The following is a 21,348-nucleotide window of genomic DNA, read 5'->3' as shown; positions in this document are numbered from 1 at the left end:
GCCTACAGAAGAATTTCAAGGAGCCCATGAAGTGAGGCCAGCCAAGTTAATAGAGAAAGGGAAAGAAATATAAAGATATGGATGTTTAAAGAAAGAAACAAGGAAAGAGTAGTAGTGAAGAAGAGGAATAGAAGTGTTACAGAAATCTTCTTAAGAAGCAAATGACTTGTCGAAAGTGGATAGGCAAAAATAAAGAAGTCAAAGGTACAAAAAGAGAAGAAATATTCTATAAAAATGGGAAGAATATGTTCAAAATTGATGAATGTTAAATGCAGTGAGTAAGTTAGAATGATAAAGACACAAGGGAGGAAGAAGAAGAAGATGAAGAGATACCTGGCTTACATATATACAAAGCCACACAGAATATGAAAGTGGATGTGAGACCACAGAAATGATAAAAGCAACAGGACCAGTAGGGCAACAGTGGTTGTACTATTTAGCATAATTTGGAAGATGAAAGAAATTCCAGAAGAGGGAAAGTGAAAAGAAGGAATACAATAACTACGGAGGGGTCACTCTTGTAGCCTGTGTAGCTAAGATCAATGAGACAAGTGGAAGGAAGAGTGAGGAGGAAACTAGAAGGAGAAGTGGACCAAGAAGAGTATGGTTTCAGGAAAGACAGATCAATGTTTGATATGACCTTTACATTAAAAGATTTGATGGAGAAAAGAGGGAGAATTTGATAAAGGCATGATTATGATATTTACTGATGTTGAGAAGGCCTATCACGTTGTGTCTAGATTGAGTGGTCTGCGAAATATTACGGATAAACAAGTTATGAAAGTGAAAGAGCAAATGATAAAAGATAAGTACAAAAATTATTTTAGCAGAGTAAAGACAAGAGAAGTACTGGTGGTGGAGGGAGGGAGGAGAGGGGAGGGGAGGGGAGGGGAGGGGAGGGGAGGGGGAGGTATAAAGCTGAAACAGATCTATGACAGAGAAATGTAGGGTCCTCCACATTATCTACCAGTCGTGAATAAAATTTGGCTTTGAGGGAGACAGCATGTGAACGACATAGGAATGGGGACACAGAGGCATCAGGTGCATGGGTCAGGAACGTGAGACAGCAACCGGAGCCAGTGAGTTCATGCAGCACTTATGAGGATGTGGGAGAGTAATGACAGAAGAATGGAAATGAAAATTGTTGGGAAGATCGTGCAGGTGTAAAAGGTGAGCATAGATTGAAACCACATGGATTTCAGAAATGACGTGGTGCAAGGATAATTCCAATCTCTGTAGTTCAGAAAAACTGGTGCAGGTGGGTAAAAATATCAGGAGTTCTGCCACTCGGAGGTACTTCTGCTCTTGCCCACAGTTTGGCGTTGGTCTCACATCATTCATACAGGTAGACAGTTGGTTGGTGGTCATGCCCCAACAAAAGCTATCCAGAAACAAAAGGCTGCTTTCATAACAGTCTCCTCTTCCTCTGTTCTATCATCTCGTCCCAATTCACTCCTCCACATTGTTATTGTCACAGAGCTCAGCACAAGCTCACCGGCCCTGGTGCACGTGTCACAATCTTATCCCATGCACCTGTTGCTTCTACCTTCAACATACCCATCATATACATCTGCTGCCTCCCTCTGAGTCATCAGCTACCCCTCCCCATCTGCCCTTCCCACTCTCCACCTTCTGTTCCCATCACCTACTCCACCTCAGAAACCCCAAACCAGCAATAGAAATTAGAAAGCTAAGTAAAACAATAGCCATGTTGTTTGAAGATGACACAGTGACATGGGGTGAGGATGAAATAAAAGCACAATGATAATTACAGTGAAATCCTGTTTCTACACTTTTCAAGAGATTTCAAAACAAGGGTGTAAGATATGGGAAAATGTAAAACTTGAGAAATGACGTTGTAAGCTGTAAACATTAAATATAGAATTACCCCTTGCATTTTCACACTTTATATATGACATAAGGACATAATAGATAACAAAATGCTTGTCAGAGATTTGTTTATTATCTAATAAAAACTGCTGATGATACTGGAATTGGTAACTATCTGGGAAGTAGAAACATTTGACTCAATTTCATACATCGTAACCAATGTTTTCGAAAGCCTGCAGCTGTCATCCATTATTCAAACAATGAAACAGTGTACCAAATATGTACTTTTTCATGCTTAGCACAATATAGTTAGAGAATGTTTTCTCATTGCCAAGTGCAAATATTTACATTAGCATTTTTTGGGTGTTTTCATATGAATTGTTCTTTGTCTCTTGCACTGTAGTCATCATTCAGAGGATTCAGGTACTGTGCCTCCTTGGTTATGTAGAAGACTACACACACGCAAACTATCACTCATATCGTTGGCTTGTGTAACATCACAAAAAAAAAATACATAAGTAAATGCTGCACTTATCGTCATGCCCTGAAATGAGAAATTTCCTGCCCACTATCCTTCCAATCCCTCCCACAGTGGTATTCTGCCGTCCACCGAACCTACACAATATACTCTTCCATTCTTACACAACCCCTGCTCCCAGTCCCTTACCTCATGGCTCACACCCCTGTAATAGGCCTAGATGAAAGACCTGTCCCATACATCCTCCCACCATCATCTACTCCAATCCGGTCATTAACATCATCTATCCCATCAAAGGCAGGGCTACCTGTGAAATCAGTCATGTGGTCTACAAGCTAAACTGCAACCACTGTGCAGCATTCTATGTAGGCATGACAACCAACAAGCTGTCTGTCAACAAGAATGGCCAGGAAACAAGTGGACCATCCTGTCGCAGAACACGCTGCCAAACGTGATATCCTTCATTTCAATGACTGCTTCACAGCCTATGCCGTATAGATCCTGCCCACCAACACCAGCTTTTCTGAACTAAGCATGTGGGAACTTTCCCTGCAATACATCCTACATTTCCATAACTCTCCGGGCCTCAACTTTCGTTAGTCACTGTCCTCACCCATCCAGCCCCTTCCCTGCTCCCATTTCAGCACTACACAGCCATCACTCCACCACCACACCTAGTCTTTTTTATTTCTTTTATGTTATTTTTTATTTATTTCTCTCCTTTTCCACCCCCCCCCCCCCCTACCTCTCCCCTGCCCACCGTCCAACCTGCAGCAGTTCACTGTCCGACATCCCCACAATACTATCGCTCTACCCCCCCCCCCCTCCACCCCAGCCTCCTCCTTTTCCCCACCCAGTCGCCAGTCCCATCATGCACTGGTGCTGCTGCTCACAATGTGGTTTCAGTTGCCTGAGACTGCAGTCATGTGTGTGCGTTGTGTTTGTGTGAGTGTCTGTGTGGCTATGTGTGCCTACTGTTGACAAAGCCTATTGGCCGAAAGCTTTAAGTGTGAAAATCTTTTTGTTCTGCCTACCTGTGACTCAGCATCTCCACTATATGGTGAGTAGCAACTTTCCTTCTCATAGTATTGTGACAATGGGAATAAATTCACGAAACACACTTTGCTCAGTATGAAGAAATACATTATTGGTGTTGTGTCTGAATCAAAACCATTTGAGCAAAGCAAAATGAGTGCAGGTGTCAATTAGCACTGCAAGTGGCCAAACAACGAAATACGCTAAATGTGGTTCGACAAAAGTGTTACAACAATCATGAAACTGCGCATACACAGTAGAGACAGTTTGGAAATCATTATGAGTGGTCATGATGTCTTTATTCGAACAAACCTAATTACTCCCACCAACCACCATGCCACGTAGAGATTGGTAGCAGCAGGAGATACGGCATGACCTGTTAAAATTTTTAGTCATTTAATGATTCAAAACCACTGAGTAGAGTGCGCTGGTGTCAAGAAACTTAAGCGTGTAATGCTTGTAAACACTACTTGATGGCCACTGCCACGCCAGCGTCATTTTACATTGGTTCTTTTCTCCATGAACATTTTTCATAAATCATAACTCACAGGAAAATTATGAATATGTTGATGCAAAATAGGGCACGAAATAACATTATGGACATAGAAAATTTTATGGAAGTGATAAAAGATGTCATAAATGACAGGAAAATGTTAATTCCAGGAAGGTTAAAGGGTGGGTTGTACTATAGATGTATGGAACTAAGGGACAGAAAAACAAAAGTACAAAGAAGAGCAAACAATGTTATGATGACAAGGAGAAGGAAAAACGTAACGAGATAGATGAAACTGAATAAAATAAATTTGGAAGTGGTGGAGAGACAGACAATAATGGAGGTGCTTGATTCACAACCTGAACCACAAAGGTGGAAACAAGCAACGAAGATCAATATATCTGTCTCAGAATAGAGTGAGAATTGAATCCTGCCTAAAACAGTTCTAATCCAAATCTCAAAAAGATCCTTCTCCTATTTCAAAAAACACTCCAAGACTTGAATGAATTCCTTACTTCCAGTGTTGCCTCCCAATGCCTCCTGAAAAATATCATCATACATCAAAACCTTGCTCCAGCTGAGTCCAAAGCTATCCATGACCATTCTATCATTATCCTCCCTGCACAAATATGCTCCACTGTTGTAATACTTGACTACACGGAATGTATTAAATTGTGGAATGTCAAATAAACCAATACACCCACCTCTGCCAACTGGAAGCCTCTATCTTACTGACAATGTAATCTTACTTAACACAAACATTCCAGATATAAATGACCTTTCAGCTACAGAGCACCTTCTCTCCCAATGCTCTGTGGAAATTGTCCCTAAAATGTTATTTATCACCACTCTAGCAAACATCAGCCTTACCCATAGATACTGAGCATTTGAGGCCACACCTGTAAACAAACTGAGGGGAACAAGGACTGTCATATTGTATGTGAACCTTTTCATGGTTGGCACTGAAGAGGCAGCCTTCAAAAAGTCAGAAATAGGGACCCCTGGATCAGTAAAGATTTTCAATGTGTCCTTTATGGTCTGGACTCACACCGCAAAATAAATAAATAAATTCCCCCACTTCCGGCAAAAGTTTAACACATATTTACCCAAGTCAAATTCACTTGGACATTTTCCACATCCAAAACCATCTCCCTTACTGCTGATCTCCACTTCATTGAATCTCACAGGTAATCATTTGTGTATACAAAACGCACCGATAAGAAACAATAAATCATATTTCACAGTTGCCACCCCTTCCACACCAAACATTTTATTCTTTAGACCCTATGTATCCTTAGCAAATGTAGCTGCTCCATCACCAAATACCACAACATCTTAGCAATAAGCTCTCCCAGACTTTCCTCTCTCTCTCCAAAACATCCAGAAACATCCCATTTGTCACCCAGTACTACATATGGCCTCAAATGTCTCAGTCCAATACTCTGCCTAGGCTGCAAGTTTCTCAAGAGATCTTTTTCACTTACATCCTTCCCACACCACCCACCACTGCCTTCTATTATCCACCCCCACCTCCCTCCACTCCTCAGACTCCATAACATCCTTGTTAAATCATATGACATTCCTAGACTATTACCCATAACCGAAGATTCCTATCCTTTCAATCATTCTGTGCTCTAAAACCTGCCACATACAAACACCCATTACCATTTACTTACTCCAGCCACACCACCGGTAAATTCCAGGTCAAAGACCATGTGAAACCAAGCAAGTTGTATTTAGTCAACAAGGATTCACTGCACAGCTTTTCATAAATGTATGGAAACCATTAAACTGTCCATCTTGTGGATGCTCAGTACCCCTCTTTGGTGGGTACTCTTTTTGCTATGCTACATAGGTCAGGAAGTGCAAAATGGCTAAGCAGGGATGGCTAGAGGGCAAATGTAAGGATGTAGAGGCGCATATCACTAGGGGTACGATAGATACTACCCACAGGAAAATTAAAGAGATCTTTGGAGAAAAGAGAACCACTTGCATGAGTATCAAGAGCTCAGATGGAAGCCCAGTTCTAAGCAAAGAAGGCAAAGCAAAAAGGTGGAAGGAGTATACAGAGGGTCTATACAACGGCGATGTTCTTGAGGACAATATTATAGAAATGGAAGAGAATGTAGACGAAGATGAAATAGGAGATAAGATACTGCGTAAAGAGTTTGACAGAGCACTGAAAGACCTGAGTTTAATAAGCCACCGCTGCAAAATACTAACACGAATTCTTTACAGACGAATGGGAAAACTGGTAGACGCCAACCTCGGGGATGATCAGTTTGGATTCTGTAGAAATGTAGGAACACGTGAGGCAGTACTGACTCTATGACTTATCTTAGAAAATAGATTAAGGAAAGGCCTAGCATTTGTAGACTTAGAGAGCTTTTGACAATGTTGACTAGAATACTCTCTTTCAAATTCTGAAGGTGGGAGGGGTAAAATACAGGGTGCAAAAGGTTATTTACAATTTGTACAGAAACCAGATGACAGTTATAAAGAGTTGAGGGGCATGAAAGGGAAGCAGTGATTGGGAAGGGAGTGAGACAGGGTTGTACCCTATCCCTGATGTTATTCAATGTGTATATTGAGCAAGCAGTAAAGGAAACAAAAGAAAAATATTTGGAGTAAGAATTAAAATCCATGGAGAAGAAATAAGAACTTTGAGGTTCGCTGATGACATTGTAATTCTGTCAGAGAAAGCAAAGGACCTGGAAGAACAGCTGAACGGAATGGACAGTGTCTTGAAAGGAGGATATAAGATGAACATCAACAAAAGCAAAACAAGTATAATGGAATGTAGTCAAATTAAGTCGGGTGATGCTGAGGGAATTAGATTAGGAAATGAAACGCTTAAAATAGTAAATGAGTTTTGCTATTTGGGGAGCAAAACAACTGATGATGGTCGAAGTAGAGAGAATATAAAATGTAGACTGGCAATGGCAAGAGAAATTTGTTAACATCGAGTATAGATTTAAGTGTCAGTAAGTCGTTTCTGAAAGAATTTGTATGGAGTGTAGCCATGTATGGAAGTGAAACATGGACGATAAATAGTTTGGACAAGAAGAGAACAGAAGCTTTTGAAATGTGGTGCTACAGAAGAATGCTGAAGATTAGATGGGTAGATCACATAACTAATGAGGAAGTATTGAATAGGATTGGGGAGAAGAGAAGTTTGTGGCAGAACTTGACCAGAAGAAGGGATCAGTTGGTAGGACATGTTATGAGGCATCAAGGGATCACAAATTTAGTACTGGAGGGCAGAGTGGAGGGTAAAAATCGTAGAGGGAGACCAAGAGATGAATACACTAAACAGATTCAGAAGGATGTAGGTTGCAATAGGTACTGGGAGATGAAGAAGCTTGCACACAGGATAGAGTAGCATGGAGAGCTGCATCAAACCAGTCTCAGGACTGAAGACCACAACAACAACATTTGATCTTATATTTCTCTCTTTTTTGGTTTTCCCCCATCCCCATATCCTTTTCCATTCACCTCCTACTACTTAATTGTAGTATTCACTTCATGTCATCCTAATGTTTCTTTATTTCTCACTCAGTCCTATAAAAATGTAAATGTCATGTGACTAGGGCCTCCTGTTGGGTAGACCGTTCTTTCAATTTGACACCACTTCGGCAACTTGCTCATCGATGGGGATGAAATGATGATGATTAGGACAACACAACACTTGGTCCCTGAGTGGAGAAAACCTCTGACCCAGCCAGGAATCAAACCTGGGCTCTTAGGCTTGACATTCTGTCGCGCTGACCACTCAGCTACCAGGGGGTGGACACTCAGTCCTATCATCTTTACAGGTGCTGCCACAATGCTTATCGATGTACTATCTTTGACAAGCAACTTTTTAACTTCATATTAGTCTCCCCTCATCTTCACCACAAATGAGTCCCTCTCATATTGAGGTTTTGAGTGATCTGCTTCTCTTTTCTACCTTTTCTCAGCCTATCCCTCTTTCTTTACTGGGGAATGAACTACTCTGAAAACTAAGATAGATCTTTTTCCTTCTCCATTTGTATGTGGCAGAATTTTGCCTCCTGCAAGTAAGTATTGGCCAGCCATTCTGTGTCTGTAATCACACATAACTTTTTATTTTTGGGCTATTTAGAAAAATTGTGCCTTCAGGTAAATGGCAAAGAATGATGGTCATTAAAAGACATTTTGGATGATTATAAGTTTGGTATATCATCAATAAGAGGGGGCAGCTCATTGAGTTCACACACACAGTCCGGAGCCATGATGACACGTCCTCAAAAGTTAATGGAATTTTCTGTTATGTGTGTCTTTGTGAAATGTACCAACTGAATGCACATGCGAGGTTGTGTTTCCTTGTTTTTATTTATTGTTTCCGACCAGGAACTTCCACCATTGAAAAGTTTAACATTTTTTAAGCAAATAATTTATTGAGAAGAGAGTGGAATAACTCACATCATGTACAATCTAGTAATGTAAACAGCATCCTTTTTCTTCACTTGATAGAGAAATGCTTCCATCTATGGAGCACTCAATCATTCAGAATTGGCATTACACTGAAATGTGGAACGTCTTGGTAACAGATTAATTTATTGATATGTTTTGATACATCATCATCAAGACATAAAATGAAGTACAGAAATGAGCAATACAAAAGTGGAACATGTGGAGCCAGGTGCACTGCATGCTAGATGCCAGACTGCCTACTTCATGATGCCCTGGATGTTGCACGTGGTTCCACATATATGAGAGCTGTATTTTCAGTGCCTTATGTGCCATATTTGTACTTCATTCTATATCTGACGATGACAAATCAAAATGAGTTAATAAATAAGTTTGTGACCAAGACCTTACATAATTCATTGCTAGCTGATGATCATTACCAACAGCAGTAGCAGCAGCCACCATTTGGCATTCACTGTCGTATAACTTAAAACAACAAATTTTTATGAACATCAACTGTGGAATAATAATTACTATGTCTCTTTTATTAGCGATCCTTATCAGTAGAAAGTTAAGTGGAAAAGAAAGGGGGAAGGTGGGGGAGGGGGGTTGTAAAGCACATTCAAAATCACCAGAAATGAGAAACAGACCTCAGTGCTTACACATGATAAGTAATGGATTGCGGCATAACAGATTATCTGAACAATGAAAATTCTCTGCACTGTTTTTAAACCATAATCAACACAACAATAGGTTTTCTTCTTCTCTGCTTACAATAAAACAAGTAGAGCGCAGCAGATGAACACTCACAGTATATTTCCGTGTGAGAAGAATCCCATAAAAAAAGCACTGCACTCTGATGATAACGTACTTCTTCAGCCAGTCTAGGAAGAAATTACGTGATTCAATAATAGCCGGAAACCTCTGGAACAAACAAAATACTATCTCAGTAAACAGTACATAAATATGATTTAAAAACACTATTTAAAATAATAATATTATGATAAGGATAATTGTTATCACCATGTAGTGCAGATGCTGAGTTACAGATAGGCACAATGAAAAGACTGTCAGGAAGTGAGCATTTGGTCAACAAGGCCTTCATCAACAATAGAAACACACACACGCACGCACGCACACACACACACACACACACACACACACACACACACACACACACACACACACAGATAAACATGCATGCACATACATGCACGCACGCACCCACCCACCCACCCACCCACCCACCCACCCACACACACACACACACACACACACACACACACACACGTGACCACAGACTGTGGCGGCTAAGGCAAGACCTCCTGGTCTGGCCTCAGCCACCAGAAACTGTGATCATAAGTGTGTGAGTCGTGTTTGCATGAGCATGTGTGTCTGTCTGTTGTCTATTTTCAAGGAAGGCCTTGTTGGCTGAAAGCTCACTTTCTGACAGTCTTTTCTTTGGGCCTATCTGTGACTCAGCATCTCCGCAATATGGTGAGTAGCAACTATCCTTTTCATAATATTGTTACATTCCATCCTGGATTTTCCATTTTATATTTAAAATAACGAAACATTGTAGTAGAAAAGCATGGAAGAGCACAAAAAACAATAAAAACAGAGGTCGAGAGAGGTAATTTGGTATTAGGAAGAAGGGATTATTCTAAGAAAAACATTTAAGTTGCTGTATTAGGAAGCAAGTATGTTGAAACAAAAGTAACTGAGAAATGCACTCTTCATTTAATTTTATGCACTGTGTGAATCTGTGCCGTGCCTTTTGATTAAATGAAGTTCTGGGGTATGAAGTCCACCTTCAGTCACATTGCATTTCTACATCATTATATATACTCTGCAACTCACCATGAAATGCTTGATGGGGCATATATCTTGTACCACTACTAGTCACTGTCTTCCCTGTTCCACTTGTCTTGCAAATGGAATGAGAGAAAAATGACTATCTACATGGCCTCTGTACAAGCCCTAATTTCTCATGTTGTCTTTGCAGTCCTCGTGCAAAATGTATGTTGGCAGCAGTACAATCATTCTGCAGTCAGCTGCAAATGCTGGTTCTCTAAATTTTTCACAATAAGAATGTCACCTTCCCTCCAGTGATTCCCATTTGAAATCACAAAGTATATCCCCAATGCTCACATGCTATTGAACCTAAGGGTAACACAAATCTAGCGGCGCACCTCACAACTGCTTGAAGATTTTCATTTAATCCGACTTGGTGGGAATCCCAAAGACTCTAATACTAATCAAGAAAGGTTCCCACTACGGTCCTCTTCATAGATGACTAAGCAACAAGCACATTCTGTATTCCTAGCTTTCTGAAAAATGTGCAACATGGTGCCACATAATGTAGAAAACAAACGGGTATTCGGAATGACTGATCAGACTCACTATCCGACCCACCTCTACAATACAGTGTGTGGAGACGGAAGAAGTCGGGGAGAAAGCGATAGCCACTGCCTATATACAGTATACTGGCGCACTATCAGGGAAAATAGGACAAATATTGAGGAAACACTGAGTAGGAACTTTGCTGACCAAATAAAATACGAGCATCACTGGGAAGTGTCAAAGACAATCTCGGTTTGCGGTAGGCCGGCATATACCAGATTCTGTGTCAATGTGGGAAGACTTGTATTTGACAGACAGTGTGCACCATTGAAGATTGTTGCCGAGAACATCAGAGGCACACTAGACTTGGGTACCCCAACAAGTCGGTGGTCGCAGAGCACTGTTTGTTTGAGAATCACGAAATGGACTACCAACATACCAGGGTCCTGTCACAGATATCTAAATACTGGGACTGCGTCGTTAGGAAGGCTATCAAAATTCGTACTTGGGATGGACTCATCAACCAAGATTGCGGCTACAACCTCAGCACGGCATGGAAACCAGCATTGAGTCTAATTAAAAAGACGTTCAGCAAAGAAAACGAACAGGCGACTAGGACAGATGAGGCAATTACACTGACGCATGGGCGCAGACCACAGAGAGAACACCTCGCGAGGGGAGTGGATTTAAGACGGCCATCCACGCTCAAAAGCTCAGTTCGTCAGCACACCTGATGATGGCAGCATATGTGATCACCAAAATATTGTTCTTGTTAGACACTATGGACTGGCGGTACACCCGTGGACTGTTAAAGCAAGAAATATGCTGGGAGAAAATGAAGAATCACAAAATTTCCAGTATTTCATACAAGCAATTGGTCAGAGAAATGCTAAAACCGATGCAAATATAAAAAGAGTGTATACCAGTTACAACTTGACTGGTGATCACCCAGTTTTTAGCTACTGGTAATTCATACAGAAGTTTAATGTCTCCATTTAAAGTTCATTATTCTTCAATAAGCTTCATGGTACCAGATGTATGCAATGATTTGGGAGGACTGAAAGATTTTTCTACGGGAAATTTTCAATAAGAGGACAATTTTTGTTCACCAGCACTATCAATTCCTGCTTCTGGTATGTCTCAAGATAGTATGAAACTCATGCCATCAAATGCAAATCGTGTGCGTGAAAAGTCACTTGAACTTCCACTTGTCACACCAAGTTCACCTACAACAGTTTGTCAATTATTTTTTCAGATGAATTTTTTTATATATTACTTATGACATCGCATAGCTCTCCGTTTGTAGGTGAATGACATTTACAAAATTCGTTGCTATCTGATTTTTCCACTTCTCCATTGCTGCACTTAACAACTATTAAACACATGGCTATGTGCAGGCACACAAACTTTCCAACAAAAGCAAAATAATATTATTTTTGCTCAGACACGGACTGTAGTGCTGTTAGTGAGATGAGGAGGAAGCAAAGGTAAGAGCGAGGGAGAAGCATTTACAGGCAAGGAGCAGGATAGATATTCTCCCGCAATAAGAAATATTCTCCACCCTTGGTGGACTCTAAGACCAGCAACCTCTTGGCAACTTCCTGCATCAGCAATATCGTCCTGCCATACCACAAAATAGGCATCTATTGCAGCCACACTGCAGCAATGCAGATGGCCACACTGTTGCGGCCAAGTATTGTCATAAAATATGCCTCATCCAAACACATCCTCAGTCATTAAAAAAGAACTGTTAAACTAAACATGACACAAAATGTTTTTTAACAATCCTGAATGAGAGATAAAATCAATAACAAATGGGTAAGGTTTTGAGGTTTATCACCAGGGGAAGTAAGACACATTTTATTTTAATTGCTTTTTATCAACTGTTCTCAAAAAGTTACTTAAATTTTATTTAAGTACATCTGAATACATGATACTAACATGCAACTCCAGATTAGTTCCCAACAGTGATAGACTGCCCAAAACTCAATATTCTGATTTTCCATTTAAACAAGCCATACGTTACTACTTTAAAATTCCAGCTACACATAACAACTCAGTAGATTAAGGTGCAAACCTTATAAAAGAAATAAAATTTCAGAAGTATGAATGACCCTTTGCACTACGCCATGCTGCAAAATTTACGGTTGACCCGAAAATTGGTAACAGTCGTCGCAGGCTTACATGAAAATTTTATTTCATTTTCTAAACACCCTAGGGCTAGGTTCAGAATTGTGCAGACAACACAAACTCACACACATCTCATGTACTACAGTAGTGTATATATACTTATGACAGGTGCAGCAATGAGAATTTCCTGGTTAATGAAACAAGGGAGCAGCGCCATACATTAAAAAAGGTGGTAACATATGGTATTGTAGTGCTTTGTTGATATGACTGTATCCTCCAGTATTCAAGTTTTATGGTTACCTATATTGTTTTGTAACTAAACATATATTGTATCTAACTTTGTGAAGAATTAGTTATTACCATGGAAAAGAGGTAAACAAACATACAGTCATGAAGCGAGTGTAGCTGGTGACAAAGTGTGAAGGACAACGTGAATGTTCCCTGAGTGCAGGAAAAACAAATTGCAGTTTGTCAGTGTAGTAACATGATTCACGTTTCCGTCGCACTTCACCTAGTGTAGACCGGGAACTGTCTGCTAGGCATGCCCAATGTGAACTGGCTGGGCACAGCCCATGCTGCCTGAGTTGTTGTTGTTCCGCTGGCAAAGGGCGCGGCCGAATTCTCGTGTGCCCTCTGGTGGACGGGACTTTACTTGCGGCAACTACTGTCCGTGACGCACCGTGCCGATGTGCGCCTCCGGTGATTTTTCTAGTGGCTACTGCACTCCTCCTTTGGGGGGTGAAGCCACTGTGATCCACTGCATTGGAAGGTGGAGTGTCATGCAGTACTGATGACCTCCACGTCCATAGGAAGGCTGGGGTTGGGGGGGATCCGCCAATCCTCGAGCGGGAACCTTCGAATACAGTTGGAAGTGACCCACACGAAGGGGCGCCTGTTGTCCCACCACCTGAGCCCGGGACAGAACGGGGGACAAGCCGTTCAACGCCGGATCCCGGTCCACCTCGGGAGGGGCAAGACACAATGGCGGGGGCGATGGGGAAGGGACAACCACAGGTGAACCAGCCTCCCGAGAAACGGGCCTGCGAGGGGGGCCAGTTCTCCCCGAGGCATCTCTAACGATGGCGATGCCGGTGCTGGGGCTACTTGAGGCCGCCAAGGCTGATAACCCTTGCAGTGTGGCGGAGTCACAGGTGGGAGGGGTGGTAGTGTCCCCTGAGAAAACAACACGGGTGCCAGCAATGGGGATGCAGGCGCCCGAGGGGTCGGAGGGTGGGTGCCCAAATGTGGACGTGGCTGATTTTGGTGACAACATACCTCCCGGTCCCCCACCTGCAAGGTATAGAGCCGGCGGCCATTGCGGCGCAGGACCACCGCCGGTATCCAATGTGGATTGCGACCAAACCCACATGCCCAGACCGATATACCCAGTGGAAAGCCGGGTACCCCATTTTGCGAAGACTGGCGAGGACCAGGCCGGAGGAGGTGCAGCAGAGTCCTAGGTTGGCGCCCGTGGAGGAGCTCTGCGGGACTGCGTTCTCCCATCGGTGTAGTCCGGTATGCCGTCAGGAAAAACGTCAACGCCTCCTCCGCAGGAAATTCGTGCACATACTTTTTCATCTGCGTCTTAAATGTGTGCACCATGCACTCGGCTTCCCCATTCGATTGTGGATGAAAGGGGGGAGAGCAAACGTGCCCAATACCAAAGCGCTTACAAAAATCCTGGAAGGTCTGCGAAATAAACTGAGGTCCATTGTCTGATACCAGGGTGACTGGCAGACCTTCCACAGAAAAGATTTTTGCTAGTGCCTGGATTGCAACTTCTGAAGTGGTCGAGGAGCAGCGAACCACATACGGGAATCGGGAATAAGCATCAATGTCAACGAGCCAAAAGCCATTGAGAAACGGGCCCGCAAAATCTATGTGAACAGGTTCCCATGCCTGGGTTGCAGGCGGCCATGAAGAGAACGCTGACCTGGGAGACGCCTGTTGCCTCGCACACTGGTAACAGGCGGCCACCAAGTGCTCAATTTCTCTGTCAACACCAGGCCAGTACACAAGTCTGCAAGCCGAGGTTTTAGTATGGGAAACACTCCAGTGCTCCTCATCTAATAATGTGAGGACCTCCCTTCACAAACTTGCAGCAACAATCACGCGAGGAGCTGTATCATCGGTAGCCAGTAGGAGAACCCCTTTCCAAGACTGAGAGGCGGTCTCATAGAACAAAATAATTACGAAGAGGGTCCAATGCCCGACCTGGAGGTCGGGACAACCACCCCTGCTGAACAAGACGAACTACTTGCCGGAGAACCGGGTCAGCTGCTGTTTCCCTGGCAACTCTGGAACTAGTGTTTGGGAAGCCATCAACCGCTTGGTGCAACGTCACATCCAAATGAAAACACATAATCTCCCGATCAAACAGCATCCGGACCCACCGGAAGACGGGAAAGAGCATCAGCATTGTCATGCTGTCCGGTCGGGTGAAAATGGATGTCATAATGGTACTTAGAGAGGAACAAGGCCCAGCGCTGCAGTCTGTGGGCCGTCCTGTCCAGAATCTGAGAGGCGGGGCCAAATAATGATATTAATGGCTTATGGTCAGTGATTAACAGAAACTTCGTGCCATACAAGAATGGGTGAAACTTGGTAACAGCGTAGACAATGGTCAAAGCTTCTTTTTCCACCTGGGAGTAATGGGCCTGCACGGGACTAAGAGTTTTAGACGTGAACGCCAGTGACTGCTTGGAGCCATCCACGCTGCGAAGGGCCAGGACCGCCGCCACCCCATACTGCGAAGCAACGGTAGCCAGGACCAAGGGCTTATTGGGGCCATGCGGGAGCGGCCGTAATGGCCAGATTGTACCGCTCGCACGTTGTCCACCCCAGACGCAGCGCACGCGGCCGCGCCGCCGTGAACCGTCGCGACGTCGCACCAAGCTTCCAACTGTTGACCCGCGGCGTGAGAAACTTCATACGATTGAGCAATGGACAGGACTAACTCAAGTGAAGGGTCTTCCAACTGCAGGGGCCGTTGCCAGACCTCCCTATCAGGGGCCGAGCGAACAATGACGTCGCGCGCCATAATGTGGGCATACGACTCTCGCGACTGCTCCGTGACAAAATGACACTTGCGACTAAGACCGTGCAGCGTTGCGGCCCACGCCCGGTAAGACTGATGGGGCCGTTTCTTGCATTGATAGAACTTGGCCCTAGCCACCACAACATGTGTGCGGCAGCGATAATATGAAGACAGCAATGAACACAATGCGTCAAAAGACAAGGACGAGGGTTACTGCAATGGTACTAGCTGCTGCAAAACCTGATACAGCAAGGGAGATATCCAAGACAAGAAAAGAGCACGACATACCTCCGCATTGGCAACATGAAACGCCTGGAAATGCTGCCGAAGGCGATGTTCATATGCGTCCCAATCCTCCGCAGTCTTGTCATACAGGGGAAACGGAGGAGGGAACGGCGCTGGAGCAAACTGCATGGAGAGCAACGCTGGAAGCACTTGTTTCATGGTTGCCATGAACTCCGTCTGCTGCTCAACCAAAACCCGCACTAAATCCTCCCTGCTGTGGATAAGCTGCGAAACCGGAACAATGATGCAACACGCAAAAGAACGACCCTACTCGTCGCCAATTGTGTAGTAACACGATTCACGTTTCCGTCGCACTTCACCTAGGCTTGCCTGATGTGAACTGGCTGGGCATGGTCCGTGCTGCCTGAGTTGTTCTGCCGGCAGAGGGCACGGCCGAAATCTCGCGTGCCCTCTGGTGGTTGGGACTTTACTTGTGGCAACTACTGTCCGTGACGCACCGTGCAGATGTGCGCCTCCCGCGATTTTTCTGGTGGCTCCTGCAGTCAGACAGAAACAGCCAGTAGCAATAGTGTTAAGCTTCTATCATCTTTCTGCTCTGCTAAAAGGAAAGGCAATAACGCCATACCAGCATTCCAAAATAAAAGAAAATTTTAAAAATCTGGTTAAGCCATTTTGAGTGGCTACTGTATGATGATACAACAAAAGCTTGCATCTTGCAAATTTTATGTACACATGTAAACTAGTAATGTTGACCAGCAGTTGGTAAAAAGGTTTTCTGCATAAAAAGTCCTTTGTTCTGTGTACTCAGAATAAAGAGCACCATGTAAAGGCAATGGAATAGTCCACAGAAACATCAATGGCCAGATTCATTAAAAAATGAACAGTCAAATGTTTTCCCACCACCTTACATAAGCATGAGAAGCCATTTTAAAGACGGTGCACCTTCGGTGTTTGGCAGGAAAATTAAATGTCACTGTGTTAGCACAGTATGGCAATGAAGAACAGTGCAAAGAATTTATTCATTTTATAGCGAATAGACTGAAGCAGGATCTCATACACAATTTAAAGAACTGTAAATACCTCAGCCTTCTAACTGATCGATCATGCAAATATGTACATTACAAGCATGGATGCAAATCATAGCCATAACAAGGAGGACATTTTAAGTGTAACAGAGGTACCAGACTCCACAGCTTTAACAGATTATTTAGATATGAACATACACCCAAGTGAATACAAAGAAAATGTTATGTTATAAGCTTAGATACTGATAGTGATGCAAATATAGTTGGGCACAAATCAGGATTAGCTGTGAAAATGAAAGTTCTTTGCATGAAACTGAGAAGTATTCACTGTCTCACACACCGCTTGCAGTAAGATATGTTGAATGCTTGTGAACATCTCAAAACATTTAACTCTGTGGTTAGGAATATTTTCAAATTCTACTATGAATCAACAAAAAGACTTCAGATGTTGAGAGAAACAGCACAAGTTCTAGGAGAATGATTTTGTAAATTCAGTGGCATCTACAGTGTCAGCTGGTCAGTCAACACAGAGTGTAATTCAAGCTCTCTCGAACTATGGAAAGCTGTTGTGAACCACCTTGAACACGCAGGCTATGGAAACGACGAGTGCAGGAACTTTGCAACAAGCTTAATGTTGTTGCTGATGACTGTAGTTCACAATTCTTTGAATTTTTCATATGTAACTGTTAAATGATAAGGACATTTTAGGATTATAATCATAATCATGTAAATGACGACAGATCACAATGCAGAAAATGTACGAGACACTGAGCATCAGAGGCACACAGAGAAAGGATGCTAGAGGCTTGATAGCAAGTGCGCGTGCACACAAATGCAACAAATATATGAGGCATTGAGATGAGAAACACACACAGAAAGGATGCTAAGCTTGACAGCACGCACTTGCGTGGGCGTGTGCACACGCGCGCGCGCACACACACACACACACACACACACACACACACACACACACACACACACACATATCTACAGACACAAAGGGTTGGTAAACATTACCTCAAATGCCTTTTCTAATCTGGAAACATTCACATCTATTTCTGAAAATTTTGCTGTCTTCTCATTCAATGCCTTAACAATTTCTTCTTTGGTACTCTTCTCTTGTTGCTCAAAATTTCTTATGTACTCTTTTATGTTTGTCAGTTCATCATTAATTGCATGACTAGACCTGAAAAAAACCAAGTAACTATGGAATTAACAGTTGTACATTTTCTCCTATAGAGATCAAACAAAATCACACACTGTTTAACCAGTAAACTAGTTCTCAAGTTTCATTCACTTTGGTGGGGGGGGGGGGGGATATTACATAATACAGGCCTCTGTCAGGCACTTAAATGTGATTTGCAGAGTATCCATGTAGATGGGAGAAGGGAAGTATAAGTACACACATTACAATGGCACATCACGACAATAACTGAACACACACATAAAAAAGGATGCAACCACATATATGGAACTGACTCTCACTATCTGCCTGGTCTCAACATATCACAATTTTTTATTACCAGTACTATTTCTAATCATTCTTTGTATGCTTTCTATCAGTTCTCATTCTTCAGTTCACAGTTATATGAACAGCAGTAGAATCTGGTACCAACCCCTTCCATCTCTGACTCTTTTGGTCACATATGTTGTACTGAAAATAGGCAACTGTTTGTATAATTTGTATGATGCTTAATGTGTGTAACATTGACATTCTTGTGATAAACACAGTATTCTGTGGAAGAATGTAGCAACGTTACTTGTTAAACAATGGAAAATCTTGTTTGGAATATCAACAATTGTGTGTGAATGTGTGTCTTTTCTGAAGAAGGGTTTTGCTGATAGCTTAGTGTGTAACAGTCTTTTCGTTGTGCCTGTTTGCAACTCAACATTCATCTTTACAGTGAGTAGCAATCTATCCTTTTCATAATTGTTAATGTTACTTCTTGTGCATTTAAAAAGTTTCCCATACATTAGCACTTGGCAGATGTCCTAGTGTAATACTGGCTACAGAAAAAGTTTTTGGAAGGATCGGATGGCCCATACATCCTGGTTTCCTAAAAGCTGGTATTAGTTGTTAAGTCGGTACACCTGTGAAGACTCACATAGAGATGCTTTCCACTACTCCTGTCGCAAGAAAATCTACCATATGGGTGCATCACCCATCTCGAGGATTTTCTCAAGAAAAGGCTATAACATTAGAATGTTTATTCTTAATATACACCTTTGATGAGGTTGTATTATGTGTATGACTATTAATGAGTTTACATGATGGCTGGCATTAAGCTGCCAGCTCTGTTGTAAGTGGTCACTTTCCATTTGGGGATTGACAGGGTTAAGTTTCCAGTCATGGGATGGTAGCAATTATTTCTTCTCGTTACATTGTTATTTGGTCTTGATTTCATTACAAGAACATTGTCTGAAATGCCACTGTAGATTCGACACCTCGCTAATTGGTACACCGTATCTCTGTTAATCATACAAAAATGCATGTCAGCTTCCTCTTCTACTATACTGCAGCACAAAATGGAACCTGAAAGAATGTATATTTTCAGAAATTTATTATTCAAATTTAGACCTACATTTGATATTAGTATACTTTATTTTTAGCAGGAATGTCCCCCTTGTCTTTGCTAGTCAGCTTCTTATATCCTCCTGGCTTTCTCCATCACATTGTTTTGCTTCCAAGCTAGTATAAGTCCTTTATTTCATCTGCTACTTGTCCCCAGTTTTGATTTTAAGTTTATCATTTATCTCATTTCTGCTACTCCCCGATACTTTAGTCTTTCTTTAATTTACTTTCAGACCATTTTCTGTGCTCTGTCTGTTTCATTCAACAGATCCTATAATTCTTCCCCACTTTAACTGAGGTTAGCAATGTTTGTAGCAAATCTCATCACTGATACCCTTTCACCCTGAATTTTAATCTTGCTCCTTAATCTTTCTTTTATTTCTGCCATTATTTCTTCAAAGCACAGGTTGAACAACAGAGGAGAAAAAGGTTGAACCATTCTTTATCTCCTTTCTAATCCAAGCATTTCTCTCTTCTTCTTTAATTCTTATTGTTCTCTCTCAATTCTAGTACTTATTGTACAGTACTCACGTTTCCCTACAGGTTATGCCTATTATTCTGATAGTTTCAAACGTCCTGAACTATTTTATGTTGTCCGACTTATTTTTTAGATCTACAAACCCTATCACGAGCACTGTCAGAATTGCCTGTTTGGTGCCTTTACCTCTCTCTAAAGTCAAACTGATAACTAACACATCATCCATTTTATTTTCCATTCTTCTGGATGTTGTTATTGTCAGCAACGTGGATGCACAAACTGTAAAGCTGGTTATGTTATACTTCTCTCATTTATCTGCCTTTTGATTGTGGGACGATGATATTCTGAAACTCCATTGGTTCAGACAGAGTCCGTTAGAAAAATGTATACACACTTTAAGGAACAAAAAGTATAACTTATGTGCTTATTTTACATTTAATAATGGATCACACATGTTGTACAATCTTCAGATTAGCACATGGTTAGTTTTAATGTTCAAAATGTTCACTGTTGGCAGCTTACATGTAAAAGAATGACGAGCTGTCACCGCAACTATGTCAGTCAATGTTACAGTGGAGATCGCTGTAATCTCCTGGCGAATTTCCTCCAGTGTGCATGGCTTACTTCAATAGATGTTATCTTTCACAGTTCCCCACAGGTATAAGTCCATGAGTGTTAGATCTGGCGACCATGGAGGGAACTCAATGGGCCCTCTTCGTCCAATCCAATACCCCAGAAAATTGTAACCCAGGAAAGCTTATAAGGCTAGGTGGTAATCCTGTTGGTAGAAGACCTCTCCATCATCTCCAGAAACCACACGTATACCTGGCAAAATTGATGTGTGTCACATTTCCTGGTACACTTCTCCAGCGACAGCGGCATCAAAGAAAAAGGACCCCACTAAGCCCCTAGATTATAGTTCACACCACACATGAACCCCTGGTAGATTGACCACTTTATCCACATAAACATGCAGATTTTCTGGAGCCCGGTACACACTGTTATGCCAATTTACGGTTCCATTAAGTTCAAATTGTGCTTCATCACTCCACACTACCTTCGTCACAAATTGTTCGTCATCAGTTACGATTTGCTGATACCACTCACAAAATTGCATTCGGCGATCAGGATCATCATCATTAATCGTGTGCAGTAATCGCGGAATGTAAACTTTCCACTTTGCAGCTTTTAGAATTCTTTGTACACTTGTACTGCTAACCCCCACTTTATGTGCACATTGCATAGCAGAC

The 21,348-nt window shown here is 42.2% G+C and overlaps 1 protein-coding gene across 7 annotated transcripts in view; it reads right to left on the bottom strand.

The window, feature by feature from the left end:
* LOC126273101 (structural maintenance of chromosomes protein 6) overlaps positions 1-21,348 on the bottom strand; it is a 262,264-nt gene that overhangs the window by 51,148 nt on the left and 189,768 nt on the right. For all 7 annotated transcript variants that reach the window (XM_049976533.1, XM_049976532.1, XM_049976526.1 and 4 more), the window contains 2 exons: positions 18,066-18,234; positions 9,078-9,191 (listed from right to left, as the gene is read on the bottom strand). In XM_049976533.1, the coding sequence (XP_049832490.1) occupies positions 9,078-9,191; positions 18,066-18,234 (283 nt within the window). The remainder of the gene's footprint in view (positions 1-9,077; positions 9,192-18,065; positions 18,235-21,348) is intronic.

This window comes from Schistocerca gregaria, chromosome 5 (genome assembly GCF_023897955.1).
Source record: "Schistocerca gregaria isolate iqSchGreg1 chromosome 5, iqSchGreg1.2, whole genome shotgun sequence".
Lineage (NCBI taxonomy): Eukaryota > Metazoa > Arthropoda > Insecta > Orthoptera > Acrididae > Schistocerca > Schistocerca gregaria.
Note: the sequence above shows the minus strand (reverse complement) of the source record. Positions and strands in the feature narration are given on the sequence as shown.